At 36.2% G+C, this 15,375-nt stretch overlaps 1 protein-coding gene across 4 annotated transcripts in view; it reads left to right on the top strand.

Annotated features, from left to right (window-relative positions):
• Window positions 1–15,375, top strand: part of KIF20B (kinesin family member 20B) — a 34,795-nt gene that overhangs the window by 12,387 nt on the left and 7,033 nt on the right. For 3 of the 4 annotated variants that reach the window (XM_048311866.1, XM_048311864.1, XM_048311865.1), the window contains 13 exons: window positions 451–590; window positions 1,164–1,314; window positions 2,244–2,469; window positions 3,040–3,101; window positions 3,291–3,410; window positions 5,027–5,192; window positions 8,206–9,403; window positions 11,132–11,270; window positions 11,554–11,676; window positions 12,144–12,204; window positions 12,799–12,924; window positions 13,189–13,325; window positions 14,364–14,519. In XM_048311866.1, the coding sequence (XP_048167823.1) occupies window positions 451–590; window positions 1,164–1,314; window positions 2,244–2,469; window positions 3,040–3,101; window positions 3,291–3,410; window positions 5,027–5,192; window positions 8,206–9,403; window positions 11,132–11,270; window positions 11,554–11,676; window positions 12,144–12,204; window positions 12,799–12,924; window positions 13,189–13,325; window positions 14,364–14,519 (2,805 nt within the window). The remainder of the gene's footprint in view (window positions 1–450; window positions 591–1,163; window positions 1,315–2,243; window positions 2,470–3,039; window positions 3,102–3,290; window positions 3,411–5,026; window positions 5,193–8,205; window positions 9,404–11,131; window positions 11,271–11,553; window positions 11,677–12,143; window positions 12,205–12,798; window positions 12,925–13,188; window positions 13,326–14,363; window positions 14,520–15,375) is intronic. The other variant, XM_048311867.1, reaches the window with a different exon arrangement.

Raw genomic sequence — 15,375 nt, 5'->3', positions numbered from 1 at the left:
CTTTATTATTTTATGCACAAGAAAACTCTGGACACTGTTCTTTAAGAAACAGCAATTTTAGTCACTTGTGCAGAACATAAGGAGTAGGGAACAGAGGACTAGAAACCAGTTTGTGGAGGTTTCATTAATACCTGAAAAGGGGCATCTGGAAAAAAAGGCCAAATTCTGTGGATCTTAAGCCTGTCTTTAAAGATAACTTCAAGAATTTTTGTGATAAACTTGGTGTTCTTTGGAAATACTCACTCTGTGCAAACCTAAATTGCTGTGTTAGTACCAAACAGGTAGTTCAATTTACTCATAAATCCTCCTGTTTATGAATAAGCTAATAAAAGAAATGGAAAAACTTTTGCCAGCTGCAGAGTAAAGTGTTGTAGTGTTAGAGGAATGGGAAAAATCTCACTTGTGGGAAGTATTTCTTTATGAAAAGTATAATACTGATTGTAATTCTAGATGCTGGTGAGTCTGGTACAAGACCTGAGGAGCAAACTTATTACTGAAAAGAAAAATAAGTTACTGCTGGAAATAAAAATTCGTGAAGAAGTGATACAAGAATTTACCCAATATTTTGCTGAGCGGGAAATAGATTTCAAGTAAGCTGTCTTTAAGTGGTTTTAAAGTTACTTGTTAAGAAAGTGAAAGTAAATTTACTTATTTATTAAATCTCTCTTGGTTGTAAGAGACCACAGTCTTAGATCTGATCTTCTACTGCGTCAGCTAATGTGCTGGTTTCTGTTTGGATTATGAGCTCAAGAAAAATGCTCTGTAGAAAAGGCTTTGATTTTTCTGTGGGATGAGTAGGAATGTGTGTATAATTTGTAAGCAGTTTCTTCCTGTAGAACTCTAAGGGAAGAGCTGCTTTGATAAGTTGTCTGTAGAAAGAATGATGTGCAAATTCTTTGGTTCCCTTTTGTTTTAGTGATACTCCAAACATACTGTCTCAAGCAGCTTAGAAAAAAATGCTTGTTGTTAAGTGCTATCCATAATCTGTGTATTTGTTTCCCTTTTGTTCTTCCTGCATGTGTGAAATATGCTTCTGGTTTAGGGTAGCAGCATTGTTTTGTTGTGCCAAAATAAAGAAGAAAGCGTCTTTGTAGGCAACTGTGCTAATAACTTTGTAGCCTCTCATAGCTAGCTTTTAGTTGACTTATTTTTTTCTACTCTAGAGAGTGCCTTTCTCACGAACGAGCACAGCTTGAAGAAAATTCTGAGAAACGCCTGGAAATCTTCAAGGAACTTGTAAATAGTTATACTAAAAATGCGGATGAAAAAAGTAAATTACAAGATCGGCCTTGCAGTGAGCAAGCTGGACCTCTGGTATTTTTATCTGCCTGCCCCAAATGTCCCTTTTACTAACTACCTGTTATGGTCATGGTATTTCTCAAGAGTTAGAAGGATGAGTTCAAGGAATTGCACACACTGTAGCTGTGTCGTCAGCAAGATATATTTATCTTATTTAATAGATGAGGTTGCTGAGCCTTGGGATTCAGGAATTTTTGGTGTTTTCTGCATTTATCCAGCACAAAGAGACAATCGTTCTATACAAAGAAATTGGGGGGGAAAATCCTTTTTTGTTATATAAAATCCATTGCATTTAGTGCCTATTTAAAATCTTTGAGGCTGACTTCTTAGGCCCCATATATGGACTGTGCTGGAGTAGTCACAGAGACTTCTCTCTTAGGGCAGTAGTTGCTACAACTGAAGCAATGAGAATTATTTATCCACTTAAGCCATACCTAGACTCTTAACTTGAGTCTGTCTCTTGAGACTTTGAAACCCTTTGTTTTTAAAAAAACAGAGAGGGAAGATATAAAGTCAATCTTTCAGGTATAATTTAGTTATAAGTTACTTCAGATTTATTTGACCTCACAAACTTTTCCTGTTATATGAAAATTTCAGATGTATTCCTTCTAAAACTGTTTGCATGCTCTGTTCATTCAATATTCTCATTGGTTGAAAATATGCTAACTTTTATAGTAAACTTGGATAGATGTGGAGATATAAGGGGGACTGTAATGGTGGGTCATTAAATGCTGTAAAAATGAAGTAGCTCTTGGTACTGGAGACCAGTGTGAATGTAGTCAGAACCTGGCAATCAATGCATATGAAACTACAAGATGGTTTTAAAGTCAGAAGTAACTGTGCTTATATATTTGAACTCCTAGTGATCTTCCATATTTTCTGTAGAAATAGTGGCTTTTGTGTAATTATTTGCCACTTCTAAATGAATATAAATTATCTTCCAGAATGAAGAAAACAGCACAGACACAGGTGCCTACATTGATTTTGAGGGTGTTATTGATTCTCTGCAAAATGATATCACTGATATCAAAAATCAGGCAGAAGCAGCACACCAGTACATTGTGTCCCTAGAGGACCCACAGGAAACTATAGGTTGTCTTGAACAACAGCTGGCAAAATTAACTGCAGAACTAGTTGAGACTAAGGAAGAGCTGGAAAAGAAAACCAAAGGTAAGCTGGATCTAAGTGTGATGTGAAGGACACAAAAAAGAAATGACTGAGTACTGTAAAACAGGAATAATAATCTAGTTGAGCAGGATTGTGTGACCAAATCATATATGTAATAGTGGTAATCCATTGTTTTGTGTATGTTAAACAATTCTACAGGCCTTATTGCATTTTTAAGATGAACCTTAAAATTGTCAATTGCAGACTTAGGAATTGTGGGGTAAAACGTGAAAGTTTTTGATTTCCTTGTTGTATTGTAATCCCTGTACTTCTTTGTTTTGCTGATGCTGTGTTATCAGACATAATGTGGAACTTGGATGGAGGGAACACTAGCAGTACCTCATAGTGATCTCAGCAGAGGTCTTGTGATACAATCTGTATTTTGTGTGAGTTGCAAGTCCCAAATGTCCAGTTCAGAAAACATAAACAACTTTTGAAACTTCCTATAAGTAGAAGTCAACTTGAAAATAAATGTATTCAGAAACTACTGAAGTACCAGAAGACACAAAGAAATGGATTACTGAGTGAACTGTGGTGGCTGATTATTTGATGTAGGCTGTTTTCCTGTTGCAGGTTTTGAAACACAGAGGATTAAATTGGATGAGTCTGCTGAGCAGCTTAAAGAAGCAACTGAGGTAACTTTCTCAAAAAAGACTTGTGCAAAATTATTTGCTTTAATTCTAAATTCTAAGAACTTAAAATGCTATTACACTATGCTTCTAGCTTTTTTTTTTTATATCAAGCGTAGTTTAACTGATCTTGCTTCTAAAAGCATGGTAGAGTTCAATTTAACACTGAACTACTTTTTTTTCCTCTTTTTCAAGAAAATGAATATACAAAATGAAAGGATTCAAGAACTAATTGATATTGTGAAGCAAAAAGATGAAGCTATTATGAGACTACAAGGTCAGGTAACACATTCAGAAGAAATCATAAAAGACTATGTAAGTCTTAAGCATCTCTATTGTGTTTATACAAAAAAACCTTAGTATGTGCTTATAATGGATGTCACTTTGGAAAATTGGAGTTTTCTTTAAATAATTGCTGTTGAAATGATAGCAGGTCAGTTGGCATTGAAACTAAAGCCGAAGAAAAATGTTTTCAGGGATGTGTGTAAATAATGGGACTTTCAGAAGTAGTGATCTGAAGTTGTTATTGGAGGACTCCTGGTGAGACTCTGAAGAGCCATTAAATAAAATAAGACCACCTCCAACTGTGAAGAGTTAAGCAGTGGGAATAGAGGAAGTTCATCACTGTCTCTATTTTTTGCCTGAATGAAAGAAGAGGAATAGGAGGTTTTGTTGCAACAATAGGTCAATTGTAGTTGAAGTTAGATTCTAAGAATGTAAAAAAGACAATAATTTTCTAAATTGAGGGGGGAAAAAAAGAGTGTATTCCACCCACCACCAGCATGCTTGCACACTTCCAAGGGAAGAGTGTTAGTATGAATGTATTGAGCAGAGTTTGAATTAAGAAGGTGTGACATAGGTATTTCTGCTTTTGATGTGATTAATAAAACTGGAGTTATCTAGTCTAGTGATGTCTGCTGAATGACAGAAGACTAGCTTGGCTAAATGTATACAGGTAAAAAAAAATCAAAAAGTGCTGTTAGAGGTTTTTTGGGTTTTTGGTTTTTTTTTGGGTTTTTTTTGAGCCTGGTGTCCAGTAACCTGAAGTAGTTTTGAGAACATTTTAAATGAAACTTAGTCAGTACTCTGATCCATTTCTCTTACGCTGTAAGCTCAAAGCTTTGGCCATACTTAATCTTGTGTTCTCTCTCTCTCTCTGCCGAACAGCTGCTTAACTTGTCAATAGCGAGAATGCTCCAAGAGTGAGTGGAGTTGTGATGACTTACTATTACTGCTCCTTCCAAGAGCAAGGCTTTAACTATCTAGTATTTCTATGAGGCTGTGTGGCATTAAATTTTAAACATGACCACAAATTTCAACTCTATTCTATAGTCTATTGTGGTTTTTTTAATGAAGTAATTCTAGATGAATCACTGGTCCTTGACAGCCACGTGGCTTGCCACTGGTGTTATCTTGCAAGTAAACAACTTTTTTTCTTAGTCAAATAGATATATGAAGTATGTATGGCAGAACTGACTAGGCTTTCAAATCACATCAAATGTGTCATGACAAAAATGATTTGTGGCTTTTCTGAAGGCTGTTAAAGCTCCCAATTCTATCAACCATGATCAGAAAGGGATAAATTCCTAGAATTGACTGTGTGTGCTTTTAACAAATTGGGAATTACATCAACTCTTTTGACGCTGGTTTTCAGATGGTAAACTAACTCCTCTTAATGTGAGTCTTGCATTTTGTAGGTCTCTAGTCTCTTGCTCTGATTCCTGTACACTGCAAAGTATTGTGTTTCTTCATATCTGAAGGTGCACCAGGTCTTGGTGTAACTAACTTATGTCACTGACTTTTTTCCTCTGACAACCCCTGTGCACCTTACCCGTAAAGTTTTGTAAAAATATTTGTAAATAAAGAGATACTAAGCTTTCTAAGTGCTCAATTTGTACAGCTTCTAAGCAATTGATCTTATTTTAACACAGGAGAACACTTTGACTACCATTAAGAGAAAATTAGCAGAAAAGAACTCTAAGGAAGTGATTGAAAGCAGCCAATTAAAGGATTGTGTGGAAACTGTATTGGAAGTGGGAAGAAAACGTTGCTTGGAAAATAAGCCTACTGCAGAAGAAGAGCCACCTACAAAGAAAGGTACATTTTCTACCATCACTCAACAGCGGGCCTTCAAAAAAAGCTTGATTACTATTCCAGAACAGAAGCAAAAAGCTGGGAAGCGTAAACATTATGCTCTGAGGAGGAAATCTGCTCTGTTAAACTGTAAAAGGAAATAACTGTTCTGTAAATGTAATCTCTTTTGCAGAGGGCCCTTTATCGTTTACTCCTAAATGCTTTAAATAAAAGTTAGTTTTTAGACTCTTTCCTTTCTGATGCTTTTTCTTATCTGTGTATATACCTGCATACCCAGCTGTAGTTCTCAGGCAATTTCTTAACAGTTGTTGTTGTACTAAATTTTCTGTTGCTGGACTTCTGAGAAAGTAGCAACTCCTGCTCAAGTTTTTGAAAATTGCCTAAGCAAGCATCAAAGGTGTCAATGACTTACTGATTGTTCAGTAATAGTAAGTGCTGTGAACCTTGATATTTCGTTCTGTGTGCATGTTGTGAGCACACCAGCTCTGGTCAAGGGGCTGGTAAAGGAGGAAAATGAATTTTACTTCCATTCAAGTGGAAAGGTTAAGTCCACAAATGGCATATTTTGTACAGCTCTCATGCTTGCACTTTCAGTCTTTTTGCGTTTCTTGCTTTATCTGTCAACTTATCAGATGAATAAAGTCTGTTAATAAGTGGGCTATATAGGACTTGTGCAAAATGGTATTTGTAAGAGCTGTCTGCCTCTAACATGACTTCAGGGCCCAGCTTGCTTTAGTTTCTCATAGAACTATGGAAAGCATATGCAAAAGGAAGGTGAAAGGCCTTTCCTTTCTATAAAAGGAGAATTGTCAAATTCACATATTCACAAAAAAATGAGGATACAGTGAATAAACTGAATGTTGGACTGTCATTTATTACATTGTGCAGTGAAAGAACAAGGGACCACTCACAGTAGTACATCAGTCTTAAGTTTATGGAGCAAAGAGTTCTACTCAATGGGGTAACATCAGGCACTAGTGGGGTTCCCAAGAGCTCCATAATGAGCCCAGTTCTCTTCACTATCTTCATAAACAACTTGGATGCAGGACCCAAAGCTATCTTAAGTTTGCCAATGATAGCTGTTGACTCCCTTGAAGGCAGGGAGGCCCTGCAGAGGGAACGAGCTGGGCAATCACCAACCCTATGAAGTTAACAAAGACAAGTGCCTTATTCTGCACCTGGGCCAGGGTAACCCTTGCTCTAAGTACAGACTGGGGAGTGAGAGGCTGGAGAGCAGCCCTGCTCTTGATGATCATTGAGGGTCTGTTTGAACTCAAGATCTTCTATGATTCCATTAACAAAGCACTTCAGGCAGAGGGTATTGCACCTCTAATGTTTGCTGCCCTAGAAGGGGGGGAGAGGCAGGTAATTCTCAGATTGCAGGCATAGTTAGACAAGGTAACAGCCAACAGGTTCATGGATAGAGACTGAAAGAGTTAAGAAGCAGTATAGTCTCAATTCTTCAGTGTCAAGAAAAGTCCATAGAAAATGGCTGGGCCTCCCAGCAGTAGCAAAAGGAGATAAAAATATTAGTGTAGGTCAGCTGATGCTGTGGGATCCAGTAGGGCACTTCTGTTGTTTGTACGGCTTGAAGTAAGTGCCACTTGAAGCCAAGACTAGTGACTTCGGCAAACCATGTGTTAGGACACCTCAGGACCTCTCCCTTTTAGTGAAGTTTGCAAAACTCCAGTCCAGGGAGAGGAATATCTAATATTTTGTCTGATCTGTTTTCTTAGGACTACACAACTGGGCTTTCAAAGAAAACCATTTCCAAATCCAAAATTTTTAATCTTGTCGGATTTAAAAATATGACCTTATATGCTACAGTAAAGCTGCTGTTGTGGCTGAGCTAGCAGAAGCCCTTGATGTATCCTGTTAACATAGGAAAACTATGGGCAAGCAGGAGCAAAGTGTCCTGTTGGCTTTGATTATTCAAAAACCAAATCACTATTGCTAATGTTTCAGAATGGCCTTTTGTTAGTGACTCAAATTTAGTGACTATACAACTTGTTGGCTCTGTTCAGAGGATATTTCCATGCAGTAAACATGTGCTTAATGGTCCCAAAGTGAGATGGTTGCCTAACTAACTCTACCTTACTGTAGGTGCAGTACTCGCAAGAATCCATAGCAGCTTCCTGTAGTGCATAGCTATGATGGCCTAATCCTTAGAGATAGTCAGGCTTGATTTAATAGTGAAATGTTACTAAAGGGACACAACTGGATTCTTAAACACTTGTGTGAAATACAGCTGGAGTCAGTTTGGAAAGTGATGAAATACATGTGGTTTTAGTTAGAATGGCTCATTACTTTGTGAAAATAGTCTTAATAAAATATGGAAGTTTTGGATTGGGATGATATGTTGTAAATCTTTCTTGGAGAACTTTACCTGCAACGTATTAGGTGTGGGCATTAATAGTTATCCTTTTATCTAGTTTGGAAACCTATTGAATACATAAGAAAGGAAGGTTCCAAACACAAAGCCAAAACAAACTTGTGCTGGATTTTTAGCTTTGTTTTTAAAGTAAGGTGATATAGTGTGCCTAAAACTTCTCAGAAAAGCATATGACACCATTGCTTCCCCAAATGGAGGATGGGTAATTGCTGGCTCTATTTAAAGAGATTGTTGAGTCAGTGGAGGTAGAAACTGGATATCACTGTGAATGTTATCTAGCTCATAGGCATTGCAAATACTAGTAAAATTAGCTAGATTTTTCTGCTAGTGGGGCAGAATAGAAGGTTGGAATAGAACTGTAGCAAAATTTTTTTAAGTCTTCTGGACACCTCTTTCTGCAAGTTACGCCTAGAAGTCCAAGAAGCACTTTATTGCATATAAAACATCTCAGAGATTTATAACAACTTCCAGGTTCTAAAATGCTCTAAGAGTCTGGCTTTTAGGTGGTGCTAATTTTCCACACAGCAATTACAATTTGATGTTGCTAGGGACTTGTTGATTTTAATTAACCTCAGCTATATGGGGATTTACTTGTTCTTGATGTTATTTTGGTTTTGTTTTTAGGAGATAAGAGGGAGAATTGGGAAAATTACTCTCTTGATCTAAAGAGAGCTAATAATTCTGACACCTACATGGAAATACTAGCACTGAAGGAAAAAACAGAAACTTTGGAAGGTCAGATGGCTGCACTTGAAGAACAATGCCAAAGAGAAAAAAAGGAAAAAGAAGAGTTAAATCAGCAGATAGCAAGCTTGCAGCTCAAGCTCTCTGCTTCTGAAGAAAGGGCTGTTGGTTTAAGTGGAGAACTTCAACAATGTCGAGCTGAATATCAGGAGACTGTTTCTGAATTGGACAAACAGAAAACCATAAATAAGGAACAAGAAGAGAAGATTATTCAGCTAAATAACGATGTAAGAGGCGCTAAACAAAATATAATTGATAAAGTGTCACAAATTAAAACAATGCAGTCCCAGGTAGATGAATTGTATAAGTGTCACTCAGAATCTTCTGCTGTGGATATAGACTCAGTTAACCTAAAGGATTCCTTAGACCCTCAAAGAGATGAACCACAAACAGCTCAGATGAGTCCTCTATCCATGCAGTTCCAAACTGCTTCTACAGCAGATCTGAGACAGGAGAGCTCCTTTCACCACAGTATTGAAAGTATTTGGGAAGAATGCAAAATTATGATTAAGGCTTCCTCACAAAAAAGTCATCAGATTCAACAACTACTTCAACGAGTTGAAGATTTAGAGAAGAGACTTTATGATAGTGAGAACTACAATAATCAACTAAAAATAAAATTAAATGAGATTACAAATCAAGATCATCAGTCTGTAAAGGAAAAAGATCTTATGAATCAATTACAAGAGCAAATCCAGAAGAAAACCCAGGATTTTGAAAACAAGGCTGCAGAAGATCAGAGAGTAATTGCACAGTTTCAGGAGAAAGTTACCAGCTACGAGGGAAAAATAAGAGATCTTGAATGCCTGTTGGAGGCTTTTAGGGCAAAAGATGACAGCATGAGAGAATTAGAAGAAAAACTAAAAGAAAAAGAATCTACTATTTTAAATCTAGAAAGTAATACCGTAGCTCTGCAAGAGAAATGTACCAGTTTAGACAAAAAACTGAAAGAACTCAGTGATCGAGAAGAAAATCTGAAGGATGAAGTTGAGCAGTTGATGAGCAGTTTGGAGACCATGAAACATGTTCTTCAGGAAAAGGAGAAAAATGAGTATGAGCAAATACAGTCTACAGAACTGTAAGTAAATAATGAGATTACTCCTAACCCTTTGAGAATAAAATTAAGTTAAAACTCCCTTATGTCAACATCAGTTTATTTTGACATAACACATTTGCATGTTTATAAACTTGATTAACCAAACTGCTTCTTTGAAAAGTTTGAATATACTACTTGAATTTTATATTTGTATATTCTGCTGGCTATGTTTTCCTCACATGTTTGTATATTCTTTCAAAAATATACATCTAAATCATGTGGAACTATTGTGCAGGGAAATAGGAGCATACATTGAAATTAATTATTTGGGGATTTCTAATAGTTTTGTTGCAGATACTTTCTGAAAGAAATTATGTAGTATAATGTTATATCCTATAATGTGTATAAAAGTAGGATATGTTTTCTTTGGAAAGGACTGAATGGTAAAAGGAAAGGAAGAAAGGGGGGGGGGGAAGCAGATGATAAATAGATGGTTTTGGTAATAGCTATTCTACTGTAAGACTCAAAGGAATAATGGGTGTTGATGCCTGAGGTGGCCCCCTAAAACACAGAGACTAGACAAGAGTAAGAGAATGAAAGGAGGTATTTGTTTGAAGGGCCTTCAAAGGTACACCCTGGGCAGTCAAAAGGCTACACCCAAGATGGACAATGGGTCACGGGTTCTTCACCCTTTTATAAGTTTGGTCCATTTGCATCTCAGGGTTAATTCTCCAATTATAACCTCAGTTCATGATGTAATTACCCCAAGTTGGCCCCCCCGTTCAGAGGCTTTTAGTTTACACATTTTGGGGCCTGCTGTCCTTGAGGTGGAAGCCTAGAGAGGCTTGTTTTGTCTAACCAGCATAACAGCAGCTAACAAGTCACAAGAAACTTCAGAGTTGCACACTAGGCAGTAGAGGATTTGAAAAATATAAAAGTTAAAACCTAAGGTATCAGTGTAGAGGGTAGAACTTTCCCTAGTACCCTCTACTTTTTAAATCTCTAAGAAATAGGAGATTACATGTATCTGAGAGATTATATTTGCTATATGGCAAGGAAATTTCAATTATGTAAAAATAGCTTTAAGATGCTATGCAGCCCTTCTCCTGGCTATGGTTTCTTTAGTGCCATATCTGTGCAAACTGCACATGCTCCGAAGTACAATCTGGCATGAAGGTCTGATGATCCCCAACCCTGTGCTGGTGAGACTTTGAAAGGATTTCTTTTTGTGAGGCCTTGTATTGGATTGCCAATTATAGGACCTAAAAAACCTTCCTTTAGTTAGTTTAAAAGTCCAAGATGTCTTCTTAGAAACTCTTTGAAATAAATGTGATCACAAAATAAACCCATCAAACTTATTGTTTACTTTGCAGAACTTGTGATGGCAGGAGTTATTGCAATATCATTGGCCTTTTCCATTTTTCTTTTTATTTATCTTGATACTTACAAGAGCTAGGATGTAGTTATCAACTTCAAACTTATTTGATATTAACCTTGGGCTTTTCTAATTTGTAAGGTCACCTAATGACAAAAATGGTTGCTCTACTGTGCTTAGAAGATAATATTTTAAAAAATTGAGTGTTCAGAAGTGAATCTGAGCAGTTTGTTACTTCAAGCTCATATAATAAGAAATGGAAATCCAAACATAAAATTATAAGGCTTGTCACTGATCTGATAGAGCTGAGATTCTGTTTGCAAATAAAACCAGCGAAGAGCCTGAGTTAATATATAAGACTAATTTTATTTATGTTTCTTAATTTCTAACCCAAGGCTACGTAAAGATCTTTTGGAGAGCTCTGCCCTGGTACAAAGTTTGAAAAAAGATTTGCAGAGGAAGGAGGAAGAATACACAGATTTGAAAGAGAAGTTTTATGATGCCAAGAAACAAATTAAGCAAGTACAAAAAGAGGTTGGTAACCATAGGCAAAATGTTTTTCTGCAAGTTTGGACTTCTGTTAGTGAAACCTGTTTTCACAAATCTCAATCTATGGATGTTAAAAGAAACTCATAGTAAGGCTATTTTGAGTGATACATTTAGAGTATCTTTGCTTGTGCACTACCAGCCCCTCAAATTCAGTGAAGATGCTTGCAAAAATTTGACTCTGATTAAAGTAGTTGGTTATCTAGGTAACTTACAGAGATTGTAAAAGGCTTTTAACTAAATATAGGTTTTGCTTGCTGTCTTTTTGCAGGTGTGTACAATGCAAACTGAGGAAAAATCCCTGAGAAAACAAGTTAATGAACTTGAGAAAATTAAAAAGCAGTTTAGTGAAGAATTAGAGTTCAAACAGCGCACAATCCTGCAACTTAAAAAGGTATTTTGTTTTCTAAAATTTTACCTGCTCTTAATTTTCTAACTAATCTACTAATGAGGCAAGTTTTCCAAGCAGCTGGAGAAAGCTTACAGAAGCTGGGGTAAAAATAAGAGTAGCCACCTGAAATTAGTTTTAACAGATGAATGAAAAATGTTTAAAGAAATTCTCAATCAGGACATTATTTAAAACAATTTGACAATCTGTCTAGTAATAAGTACTTAATACCTGCAGAGTTTCTGATTAGGGACACTTAGATACATTAGTAGTAATGTCTCTTTTTATTTTTTTAAACAGCTGGAACGCTACTTTATACTAGATGAAGAACTTATTCATTGGGACCATTTGTCTCAAGTACTTTATTCATTATTTATTAAGTTTGAAATGAAAAGCTATTAATTTCTAGCATAGGTATTTGTTCCTTTCAGCATGTTTTAACTTCTTTAATTTGCTTTCAATGTGATATTCAGGAGCAGTTGAATAAAGAAAAGCTGGAAGAAGTCTCCAAACAATACGAGAAAACACATAAAGGTCAGAAAGAACCATTATCGTTCCAATTTTTTTGTGTGTGTGCAGTGACAACATAATGACTGATCATGCCGATAACAAATTTGGGGAGTCTTGTATGTTTAGAGTACCAAGACACTCCAACCTGGACATTAAAATCTCACAGTCAGAAAGTAATTTTTATTGAATTGTTATTAGATATATTTGTAGGCAAAGAAACATAAGCCTCGGATAAAGTGTTAGCGTTAACTTATTAAATAGTGGGGTTTACTTGCTATTTTAGTTGCCCATTTTAACAAAAGCATGAACTAGCACAATATTGTGCATGCTGGCATGATGTTTCTGCAGATTTAATAAACATTTAGTAGTTGAAGTAGTTAGTTTCTCATAGGCATACAAGCCAGTGTCTGACATTTAACACCAAAACACACATCTAAGTTGGTGAGCATAGAATTGCTTAAGAGTTTGGGATGTGGATAGTTCAGTACAGATGCTCTATTTCTTTCTAATAGAATTTTTGATCTCAGGGAATGGAGAAATGACTTGTAATTAAAGCACTTTGGGAGCAAATGGTGGCAACTAGGAGGCTCATCTGTAAATTTATTTTCAAATTTTCAGATCTGTGTGCAAAGGAAAAAATAATTGCAGATATGCGGATGACATTAGAAGAACAAGAACAGACTCAGATTGAACAAGATCAAGTGCTTGAAGCCAAATTAGAAGAGACCAACAGATTAGTTTTGGGTAATCTCTCCATGGAAAGGGAGCAGGGAAGCAAAATTGTTTTGAATGTGTTTTACATTTGAATAGTGCTTTACATTTCTGGTTTTACTTGTCAATTGTTATTTAGGCATTAGTTTTATGTAACAAGTAGCAATTTCCTAAAAGGCTTCTGTTGTCTGTGATCATAGCTGATAAACCCAAGCAACTTTAGTAGAAGGATGTGAACATGTTTAAATACATGTTTAAAATTATGCATTATGTGATCTCATTTTGTGTTCTGACTAGAACTGGAAGCATGGAAGCAGAAATATAGAGAGCTGAATAACCAGTGCAATAGTGACTGGCAGCAAAAGATGAGCAAAAATGAGGAGAATACCATAAATGAAAATGAGGAATTAATAAAACTGCAAAAAGAGCTGAAGGTAAAACATAATGATATAATTCATACTTAAATCTAAGGCCATTTAGGAGTCTAAACTTTTTGGGGATCATTGTCTTCAAGAGCCTAGAGCATGATATGATAAGTTATTACACTGGTAAAGGAAACCTCCTCTGAAGAATCTTTTCATGCGGCATCACTGATGCCCCATAATGGAGTGCACCCTGCCCTACGTTTTGCTACTGCCATGCACAGTGATTCTGTAGCTGGTCTCCTCTTAGTTGTCTTAATCCAACTCCTGATATCAGCTCCAGAGATCTTTCCTATCAGTTGCTAAACCAGACTCTCTCAAGATCTTGTGCTTGCTGCATAACCTGTAAGCCCTTCCTGTAATGCTGAGGACTTTCCTTTAACTCTCCTTGCAATGGAAAGTAGACTTATTTTCTAAGCAACTTTACAGGTGCTTGCTGCCTTATATGGTAGAATGTCTGACAACAGGTTTGATTGTGATAGAAAAGGAGACAAAATTGCTGTGGATTAGAGTGGCATTTGTAGGTACATGCTATCTCTGCCTGCCATTCAAACTGTACTGCATTGAACTGTACTCACTTTCAGTCTTGAAGCAGAGGTTAGTTTTCTAACATGACCTTTAAGGTAGCATAAAAGATTGGGGATTTGTAAGGTAGAAGTGTCTCTTTACCATTACTTTTGGTGTAACTTTTCTAGTATCTGTGATTTACTCAGAATGCTTTGAGGAAAAAAAAAACTCTGTTCCATGAAGATGTGTCAATCTGAATAAGAAATGCTTAAAATTGATAATTTTTTTCAATATAGAAGAACAAATGAGAGTATAATACTTTTATCTTGGAGTATGCTAGAGTAAAACTTAAAATTGATAATTTTTTTCAATATAGAAGAACAAATGAGAGTATAATACTTTTATCTTGGAGTATGCTAGAGTAAAACTATGCTACTGCTTCTATTATGTTTCTGAAATTAATCCATTCAATGGTATTCTGAATTTTAAGTCTTTTTTTTTTTCTCTCTACTTACAATTTTGTTTCTGGTTTCATCAAATTAGGAAAATGAGGCAAAGTATCAAACTGATAGAAAAAAGTGGCTTGAGGAAAAAATGGGACTCATAAATCAAGTAAAAGAAGCTGAGAACCATCGCAATAGGGAAATGAGAAAGTTTGTGGAGGATAGAGAACATCATGTAAAGCAACAAGCAGAAATTGTAAGTGACTTTGTCTCAGCAGGGTCCTGTGGTGTCTTCAGTACAGAGTAAATAACATGTCAAGTGTTGAACAGTGGGGGCACTTGAGAGTAGCTGGCCTTAGTCAGTTCCCTGACTTTCTCACAGGACAAAGCCCAAATGAGATGTTCTCAATACAAAAAAGGAAGAATAGGAGGATCATAAAATGAAAAACTTTGTACATAATGGAGCTTAACATGCCTGTTCCTTCCTGTCCCATCACTACCACCTCTCTATGAAGTCTTCAGATTTCCTTTTGTGTGTAAAACACCAATAAATAACCTACACTTTAATGAATTGCTCCTTAAAAGCAAAGAAAACTTACATTGGAAAATACTTGGTCAGTATGCTGTGGTAATATGTGCTAGCACTGGGGAGACTGATAGTTATTGACTAAGACACCCTGCTTGCTCACTGGACTCCATCAAGGTTGTAATTTTTTTATCAGATGAAATTATTATATGAACTTCTGCAATCTAAAATTGCATTTGCATCTAGAAGTAGGTAGCAATGCCTTTATGGACCTGCAATCAGTACAGGAGGATTTTAGGAGCTTACAACTACTTTTACTTTATCTGTGACTTTTCTTGCCTGAGAATTGTTATTAATAAAATCTTCAAGTGAGCAAATAGGAGCTGTGGTTCTCAAAAAGAAAATTCTCTTCACAAAGAGTATAAATACAGATTTTCTAATTGCAACATGGCTTACTCTTGCATATTTGTACTGAAACTAGTTCTATGTGAGCCTTATAAGAGCTGCATAGGCTCTTAGGCTGAGTAAAGCCATAAAATAGTGCTAACTGCAAAACAAAACTAGCAGAAGAGTTCAGATACTGCCT

The sequence above is a fragment of the Corvus hawaiiensis genome, chromosome 8, assembly GCF_020740725.1.
Source record: "Corvus hawaiiensis isolate bCorHaw1 chromosome 8, bCorHaw1.pri.cur, whole genome shotgun sequence".
Lineage (NCBI taxonomy): Eukaryota > Metazoa > Chordata > Aves > Passeriformes > Corvidae > Corvus > Corvus hawaiiensis.
This window is presented reverse-complemented; position numbering and strand designations above follow the sequence as displayed.